The 9,541-nt window shown below is 39.8% G+C and overlaps 1 protein-coding gene across 1 annotated transcript; it reads right to left on the bottom strand.

Moving 5' to 3' along the window:
* Positions 1 to 2,716: 2,716 nt before the first annotated feature.
* LOC117300922 (quinone reductase-like) lies at positions 2,717 to 6,193 on the bottom strand. The gene is made up of 3 exons (XM_033784787.1): positions 5,941 to 6,193; positions 3,701 to 3,937; positions 2,717 to 3,360 (listed from the first exon to the last, which is right to left on the bottom strand). The coding sequence occupies exons 1-3, from the start codon at positions 6,065 to 6,067 to the stop codon at positions 3,128 to 3,130; spliced, it is 597 nt and encodes a 198-aa protein (XP_033640678.1). The 5' UTR covers positions 6,068 to 6,193; the 3' UTR covers positions 2,717 to 3,127.
* Positions 6,194 to 9,541: the final 3,348 nt, after the last annotated feature.

The following is a 9,541-nucleotide window of genomic DNA, read 5'->3' as shown; positions in this document are numbered from 1 at the left end:
TGTGATGGCACACATGCCCTATTCAGATTCCAAAAACAGAGCTCCAGTCCAACTGCTCCACATCTTGCCCCTTCGGCGCTAAAAAGTCAGACTACAGAGTAATTTTGTGTGACCCCCCCTTTATTTTCTTATTCCTAACCCTAGCATGTAAATCACAGAACCAAAGCGTTGTCGGGATATTTTTGGATGATCATTCACCATTTGTATACTTGCTTGACTGGTCTCAAATTATGTAGGCAATGAGAGCATGGAGGTCGAAATAGTTCTACCTCCATGGTGAGAGCAAGTGAAAACCAAACCATAGGTGGATTGCACATGTGGTCTAAGACTTGGTTCCAAGTCTTTGATCTAGGCTTTTTAGTCGTCCTGATAGCCGCTACAAACAGCACCCTCTTGTGATCTTTCTTAATCATTTAGCCTAGATTGCGAGTTGGGGCGTGTGATAGCTATTAGCTTATTATGTGGGGGCATTTCCGATGCAGAAGAATAACGGCGATCTAAGACTTGAATCAAGTCTAATGGGGTCTTTGCCCACCATCTTTGATGAAACATGTACACGCTAAAGTCATCAAATATGGCGGTTGATGACGCTACATGTACATGCAAACCATATGTAAAAACATTTTAAGAAGTGAACAAACTTAATAATATTATTACCAACTATCCCTTTCTATTATTTATTATGTCTACAATTATAAGTAAATGTCTTAGGTAGTTGAGTTGTTTTTATTTTATCTACATTTTCACACTTTGATTCTACTATTATATATCAAACAATTTGACGATCCATGATCTAATTTGTGGAGTGCCCGAGTTTGCTGTGGGATCTTAGTTCCATTGGCCCCTTTTAACGAGAGCAACTTGCTTCGTTGAGCAAGTGGAGGAAACACACAGACTGGGCCCAATTTCATAACTTTTAGCAAAGAAAGATCTTAGAGCAAAATAAAAGGAACCAGAGAAAAGACCACCTAATGTCGTACATGTATGAAACTTATTCCCTGCTATTTTTTGCTGAGCAGAAATATTTGCTTAACAACCTTTGCTGCTTACATGTAGGCAGCTTTATGAAAGTGAGCCTTGGTCTCAATTTTAGTTAAAACAGCTGCTTGAACATCCAGCAGGGTGGATACAGTATGTGCGCATTACAAGTCTTTATTATTATTAAAATCTAAAACTCTGACACCACCTTAAAAGTAGAGGACAAAATTGGTAGGTTCATTGTCAGAAGACCAGTATCAACACTTTTTGATACCTACATAATTGTACATGCCATATAAACATGAAAATGAAAAAAACTACCTGTAAAATTTACTAAGATTTGCATAGACACACATTTACATAAAATACTCTCTCCGAGCTGTGGTGGTTCTGAAATGGTTTTAACCAAACCATCGTGGCCTAATTACATAAGTAAAGAATCTGCGCATTATATGGAAGCGGGTAGTTCTGCACTTCTGTCAAGCATTTCTCTTGTGTTAGCAGGGAATTTTTGCTTAAGTGCTTGTGTATTCTCCGCGTCACTAGCATTCTTTAAAGACACGGCTAGCACAGAAATTTGGCACTTGCACAGTAAGTGGAGAATTGTGACTAAGCACAATATTCTTCAGTAAGCAGAGCCAAACCATGCAACTTCAACTTCGGAGGGGAACAAAAGAAACTTGCAAAACCTTGTATACATGTACTAGTGTTCTGCAGTTTTCTACAAGAGGAACTCAGTTGATAGCTGAAACGTTGAAAGCCAACTTAAAGTACATGTTTGCTGGCTCCCCAGTCGTAGACTTTGAGCTATGTTCTACTTGAAGTAGAAAACAACCCATCAGCTGAAAATTTCTGTGTATCAGTTTGAAATAAATCCATGTGATTGATGATTGGAAAATGCCCTTGACTAAAAGTACCCTAAAAGTAATCTGAAAGACATGAAATACAAACTTGATATGGATGTTAAAAGGCAGTGAACACTATTGGTAATTACTCAAAATAATTATTAGCATAAAACCTCACTTGGTAACGAGTAATGAGGAGAGGTTGATAGTATACAAATATTGACTGCTTCAAGTGCTATGGTTAAAACTATGACTCCCGAGGTGATCCCCGGGAGCGTTCTATTTTCCCGAGACGAAGCCGAGGGAAAATAGAACGCTTCGGGGATCACCGAGGGAGTCATAGCTTTTAACCATTGCACGAGTAAAGGCAGTCAATATTTGTTTTATAACACCCCAAACATTTCTAAATACTGTACTATTATTATTAAGTTACAGACCTGAATGCTACAATCCACGGACGACGCGAATACAGATTGCAAACACTTTTACTGTGCTGCATGTAGTGTCGTGCAATCCGAAATGGTTACAGACTATTAATTTATCATCCTCGTACACGCAACGGACGTCTGGGTACTGCACGCCGTGTGCTAGTCTTCGGAATAGCGCGACGCACTATCACACGGCCGTCGTCTAGCAAAACTAAGACATGTCATGTGACGCGCTCTAAACCAATGAGCAGGCAGAATACTTGCAAGGGGTGTTATAATATAAAACATTGTGAGAAACGGCTCCCTCTGAAGTGACGTTACTTACGAGAAAGAAGTAATTTTCCACGAATTTGATTGCGAGACCTCAAGTTTAGAATTTGAGGTCTCTAAATCAAGCATCTGAAAGCACACAACTTCGTGTGACAAGGCTGTTTTTTTTCTTTCATAGTTATCTCGCAACTCCGACGACCAATCGAGCTAAAATTTTCACAGGTTTGTTGTTTTATGCATGTATTGAGATCCACCAAGTGAGAAGACTGATTACATTTGCATGCAAAAACACCAATTGGACTGGAAAAAACACCATTTGGCCCAATTCTTTTGATGCAATCATCATAAATATCATGGTTGCACCAAATGACAAGGGCCCAATTTCATAAAACCTGTAAGCACAAAAACTTGCTTAGCACAAAAAAAAACGGTTGCTTAGCAAACGCAGGGTACCAGCCAAACACCATTCAGATACCATTGCTGCGACTGGTACCCCGGTCACTTCTTGTGAAGAAATTTGCTGCTTAACAGCTTTATAAAATTGGGCCCAGGACACACTCTAAGAACTGTATTCTAAAAGCCTGAAGGTGGGTAGAAGAAGTCTTTCTACTTGGGTAAGCCTACAAGCTCGCGGTGGTTCTTCATGGCGTGGGCGTTCCAATCCAACTGGCCGATGATCGTCTTGGCCCCTTTTACCAGGTGGTCGTCGAGTGGCTCTCCAGCTTCCGAAAGAGTTGCGTGGCATTTAGGAATGCCGAAGATGTTAGAGACGGGAAGGCAACCAATTTCACCGAGGAAACATCTAAGATGCATCGCTGCTCGCATGCCACCATACATTCCTGTACGAAAAAATTATGAACACAAAAAGATAGTTAATTAGCAAATACTTACAGGGAGGCTAACTTTTATTCCAACCTCGAGTTTACTTTATACTAGCTGGAACATCTAAGTTGTAATGTAGTTTTTTACATAGTGTTTTCATACTGCTGCATTTTTCTTTGTTTTTGTTCGAGTGGGGTCTCTAATGTCCTTTTGTTTTCTATAAGCATGAACATGTTAATTATATCACTTATGCTTAGTGGGGTGGAAAAAATATGGAAGAAGTTAATGAATGAATTTCTGCCCATCAGCCTGAAACGCTAACATGAGGAACCCAGGCTGTCCCCGTCATCAACATACCTGGTGAGTAGCAAACGATGGCTGAAGGCTTGTAGCCAAAAATTGACGTCGGGAAATGATCGATCATGTTAGTCAGGCCTGGGGGTATGGAGTGGTTGTACTCTCCCGATACGAAGACATACGCATCCGCCTCCATGATCTTCTTCTTAGCATCTTGCAAGACTTGAGGTGCCTCCGTCTGATCTTTGTAAAAGTGCAGCGCCTTCTTCAAGATGGGGAGGTCCAACTTTTCTGCATCTGTGATTTTAACAAAGCAATCAATCAATCAGTTTGGGTATTAAATAAAAGGTTCATTTTCAAAAACATTGAGTTAGCAAGGAAAGTTGGATGATAGCAGCTTAGAGATGCCAGTTAGGCCTATAATTTGCGTATAAAAGAGAAGGGGTTCGCCCCGTGCTCCTGGCTGTGGCTGCTGTATGCGCCCTAGCATCCTGTAAACCCTTACACATGTGCTACATGTACATAAAATTGGGTCTCAGAATTCATCACTGTAATAACCTATCTTTCTGAAAGTTTGTATGATACTCAATGCCTTGAGTACTTTGTTTGGTAGAAAGGTGCGCTATTCATAAGACTTTGATATTATATTATTACTATTAGACAGACCAAATGCTGCGTTTCAAGTGAGTGAGTGAGCATTGAACATGTTGAAAGTTGATGTTCTTTGTGAATATTATTTTTATCACACTGAATGGAGTTTGTTGCACTCAGCTACAGAGCAAACCAGGACCCATTGACATGAGTCAATGTACTAGATACAGGATTATTACATAACCTCAATGGCTGTGTAAACAAACATCAATGCACATGTAGCAAAGCGAGAATGTTAAGCGCCAATGTTTGTATACACAATAAGTGTAGGAAAGCTGATTGCAAACGGCTTACCAAAAGCAGTCTTTCTCGAAGACAATAATAAAGGACTTTGTCAAAACCTTAGGCCAGTGTCTATTTGATGGCTGTTTGCAAATGTGATATAATTTGAACAATAAAGGCCACGCCCACTCCGCACAAGCTAGGCCTACAAGGTGTAAAACCAAACAGGGGGTATACAAAAAGCTGCATTCTTTGATAATTTATTCAAAACAACTAACAATACCTGGGGATAGCTTTTAACAACATACTTTCTTCAAAGACATGGGGCCCTTTGTATTCCACAAAAAATAAATTTTTGTCATAAAAAATGCTTAAACTCTTCAAGGCCTACTGAATGATAAATCGATAAAACATAAAATGTTTTATATTATAAAAGCACATGCAAAAAGGGTTTGGAGCAGTTTTTAACTTGGTAACACCATGGTCACACCACTACTGTATCTCTATGGTCACACTGTCTGGTTGCACTTAAACTAAAACCAACAACTGATGACGCCTGATTAGACCCAGTGACAAGGGCGCTAGATTCCTTTTTTCGAAATTTTGCGATAATCGGTCATCTATGCGCTTATCTGCCTAGGTCTTGGAATTGGATGTACACGTAACTTGGATATTTAACACCATTGTCCAGTAGATAGCAAAATTGGCAACTCCTCCAGATCTACCTAGTGAGTAACATGATCAAATCAATCGGATTCAAATTCTGTTCATAAGGTTTATCGTGATTCAGGATTGCAATGCGTTGTGGGTAATAAGATGGGGCAGTTTGCTGTGCAGTGTATGTTGTCATGCGCGACTCGCGCACGCATTGCCAATGGTACCTTTGTGTGCTTTCAACAGCGCCCTCTCTTGATACTTTTCGCGATAAACCTTATTCATGGTGTAAAAACTATACTGTTTCTTTAGTTTTTGGCAACAGAATATAAAATGTAATTTTAGAAAAACAAGTTCATCAACGATAATAATTTTTTATGAAAGAAAGAGAGGGTGTGATAAAACATTTTTTGCATACAATACCTACTATTTTTGACTGGGTGGGATGGTGGGAGGGTAGGTGCCATTATTATATTTATAATTAATAATTGGTTTGCACTCAGCACCGCAAGCTAAAACTTATAAAAGTGCGAGCCGAAATTCCGTTAATTAAAAAGGTGTACTCATATATTCGTCATTGCAAGCAAGTGCAACTGGAGCCCCATCTCACTCATGTTCTGCTTGCAAATGCAGTAAAATAGAGAGTCAATGATTCGAGCCGGCCAGGAATGAGTATGGACCCATCCATGCTCTGTGCTGTGCGTTGCTTTTTCTAGCAACTTGCACTTTGATGATAAAGGCATGATGATAAAAAATAAGGTAGAACAACTTACCCAAGAAATCTACCTCGTGTTTACCATCTTGTTCCAGCTGATTTATCATGAACTTGGCCACTCTCTCGCCAAGCCTGTTCTCTCGGTATGTCCCGAGGAATAAGATAACTTTTAGCTTGCTTGCCATGATTTATTTGCACTTGATTTGAGAGAAAATTACGCCCGCTTTGCTTTTGACACACGCGACGATTGACCGACTCTTGTTTAAATGTTGTATACATTTCAAATAAAACGCCCCCAACGTCGATTGTTTACATGTATCTTTTATCATTTATAGCAAGTCATCGTGACTTTCAATTCTCTTTGTTGAGCTCTTAATTGAGCCGCTAATACAAAGTCAGACCTTTCATCAAGGTCTTCATGGCTTTTTGTTTGGGCACCAGCCAGATTTCACATTGGAATGGGGTGGGGTGCTATTATTATTAACGGTCAGTCGTCCCCCAATGAATTGTTACACTCGGATCAGCTTGACCCATGGCTTGACCCACTTCGGACCAGTGACAACATTCACAAAATTTGATACAAGGCGTGACAATATTCAATTCAATTCAATCCAATTCAAAGTTATAATAATCATCAAATTTACTCCGTTGTTAGGAGTAACTTGATGTCATGCTGACATCTCATCTTGGGTCACGGTTCCTTGTGCTAACTTTGCAGTAGGCCTCAGAGCCGTCGTCATCTCTCTTCAGTGTCTATTATTTCGAAATTCAGAAAAAAAATATGTGTTTGGCGCAATTACCGGAATCAAGTTTTCCGTCATTTGCATTTAGTAATCTCCGACTGTGACAACCAAAACTTGAAAAAAAAATAGTTGATTTAAAATAAGACTAAAAATCCATGTTCATGTCATAAAACTGTACTGAGGTGTCGTCCTAGCTCAACGGGCCGGGTAACATGAAAAGTGATGTACTACACCGGTGTACAGGGTGTACATCACCTTGATCGTTCCCGGCATTGGTCGAGTATCCAGCGCTGTGTCCGAAACAACCGCGGGTTCGAGGGAATTGTTTCTAATTGTTCGTCTGCTAATTTTAATAACAAAAAATGTTTAATAAACAATGTATCGTCGTAAAAATGTTTGAAGATGACAACAGAACTTCGAGAAGAGGAATAACAATCATACAAAGGTATAACAAAACAATTTTGTACGCTGTGACTGGGGTCCATGGGTTTTGTACACCCTCGAGGGGAAATGGCAACGGGTGCTTCGCCTCTCGGGTGCCATTATATTCCCCCCCCCCCCTCCTCGAGTGTACAAAACGTCATGGATCCCGTGACAGCGTGCAACAATTGTAAACTGGCATGGTTTTGTTCTCATTCATGTTTTAAACATTGTGCGCAAAATACTAATAATATGCACAAAATACGCAAGAAAAACTTAAGTGACGGATATTAAAGTGGTGACGGAGATGACTTTAACACAGGAAATACTATGACGGAATTGACGTAGACGAATATGACGGTGTGGCGGTTTCAACTTTCCGCCGTGTTCAGTTTTCCGAATGACCAATTGTTAGTGCCGTACTGGTCCGGAAAACTGAACACGGCGGAAGACTGAAACCGCCACAACTGTCCAAACTTTTATCCAAGTATTATAACAACTTCGAGTTGCAGACGCCGTCCTGGCGCGAAGTCAATATTTTTTTATATGTACCCGATAATATAAATAATTTCACGCAACAAATCCTGAAAACCCCCAATAACTATGGGTTCTTCCACAGCGTTTGGAGAGGACACTGAAAAAAAGTACGCTCCTTGAATTTGACTTAAACCGTAGTTCGTAAGGGTTTATTCGCTCATGCCTGGAGGTAACTGTTTACATGAAGCGAGGGATGTCACTGGTGCGTACAGACTGAAGAACTTGTGTATGTCTATTGTTATTAATTCGGGGGGGGGGGTGTCCTCATGTAATTATGTCCTCTATGCAATACTATCCGAATGACATTATTGCATAATTTTATGCAACAATGTCCGCCGGACGGTTTTGCATATGCAATCGTGTCCGCCCGGACGCTGCTGCATAATGCAATTGTGTCCGCTCGGACACATTTGCATATGCAGTTGTGTCCGCCCGTGCAAAACCGTCCTGCAGTAAAGTAAACGCCCTTGGTCGACGGAATACGTTCGCCATTTTATTTTTAAGCTTAAGTGCATGTCATGTTCGGCATTCGCTGCAATCATTCAATACGTGAATATTCATGCTAAATAATAATTAATTATATACGTAGGTACGCAGTGCATGCACGCTATCTCGTGTATCACAACTTATATATAAAAATAACAATCATGTGGAAATTTAGGCTCAATCGGAGATCGGAGTCGGGAGAAAATAACGGGAAAACCCACTCCTGTTTTCGCACGTTTCGCCGTGCCGCGTGTCATGACATGTGTTTATAACAAATCCGTAATTCTCGCTAACGAGAATTTATATTGTTTTACCGTTTTCTCAAAAAGTAAAGCATTTCATGGACTAATATTTCAAGAGAAGTCTTTCACCATTACCTTCTGTAAACCCTGTAAATTATTTGTAAATCTGTGAACTTTTTTTTCTGTACCAAAAGGGTCCAATGGCTTCAACAGGTTCGGGAAAATAAATCACATGTTACACTTTTTTTTCTTAACTTCTGTGGTCCTTCATTATTGGAATTAGTCCACACACACATTTTTTTTTTTTCGTAAAACGGGATTTCTGTCTATACCTATTTTATAGGGACACGTAATATAGACACACTGGAGAATGACGTCCCGACTACATTCGTTGAAAAAAAATTAAACCAGCCTCTCCCGCAGTTTGGTGATTGTTGATTTGAGATCAGGACAAGTGATCGCATCCATAATGTATGTGTGGCGATGCTTGCATGCCACGTGAATGTTTTTGAGTCTTATATTATAGTCCTACAACATGATAATTTTGGGGCACGCGTCGTATTTTATTTTTACTAGCAGAACTTGGATTCATAGTCGTGAATTTGTCATTATTTTGTGTCAATATATTATTGTTTGACTTTGGGCATAATAAATTGTCAGGAGTTCAGTGTCCAAGCCCCCTCAGGCACCCTGAGAGTCAAGCCGGTGTGGCGAGAGATTTTGTCCCCCAATTCGGCAAGTGTGTACAACCTACTTTTGATAGCGCCCTCTTTTGAATCATCCTCCAAAGTATGTTTATTTCCAATTCCCTTGGACACCGGATGTAGACTCTGTACCCCTGGATATTGTCCCCCAATAATATAGACCTTTCTTTTGTTGATAAACAAACCGCCTTGGTTGGCATGGTCGGCCGAATGTTAGTATAACACTAAATCTTAAAAACAGATGTTTTAACCAAATTCAGCATTTTCTGCAAACTTTCAATTAAATAAAATACCTCTCATAATTATTTGTTTTGTTTTTAACAAAATCAACAAATTTTGTTACATTGTTACAAAAAATAGCGATCTTTTCTTATTTTGCACTAGTTTTACCTAGTTTTACAATCTGGGTTGGCAAAAACTCGGGCTGTGACGTTGCAAAAGAAAGGTCTATAGGAATGCTGATAGCGCGCTCTTTTGAATCATTCTCTTCCAGCCACAACGTTAACTTTCTAAGTGGTGGACAGGAT

The sequence above is a fragment of the Asterias rubens genome, chromosome 16 (genome assembly GCF_902459465.1).
Source record: "Asterias rubens chromosome 16, eAstRub1.3, whole genome shotgun sequence".
NCBI lineage: Eukaryota > Metazoa > Echinodermata > Asteroidea > Forcipulatida > Asteriidae > Asterias > Asterias rubens.
The sequence above is the reverse complement of the archived record's forward strand: the minus strand, read 5'-3'. Positions and strand labels throughout refer to the sequence as shown.

Excerpts from the sequence above, each read along its gene's own strand:
- LOC117300922 (XM_033784787.1), bottom strand. The coding sequence starts at position 6,067 with ATGGCAAGCAAGCTAAAAGTTATCTTATTCCTCGGGACATACCGAGAG. Across the intron at positions 3,938-5,940 it reads ACACGAGGTAGATTTCTTGG|ATGCAGAAAAGTTGGACCTC; the intron begins GTAAGTTGTTCT and ends TTAAAATCACAG. Across the intron at positions 3,361-3,700 it reads CATCGTTTGCTACTCACCAG|GAATGTATGGTGGCATGCGA; the intron begins GTATGTTGATGA and ends TTTTTCGTACAG.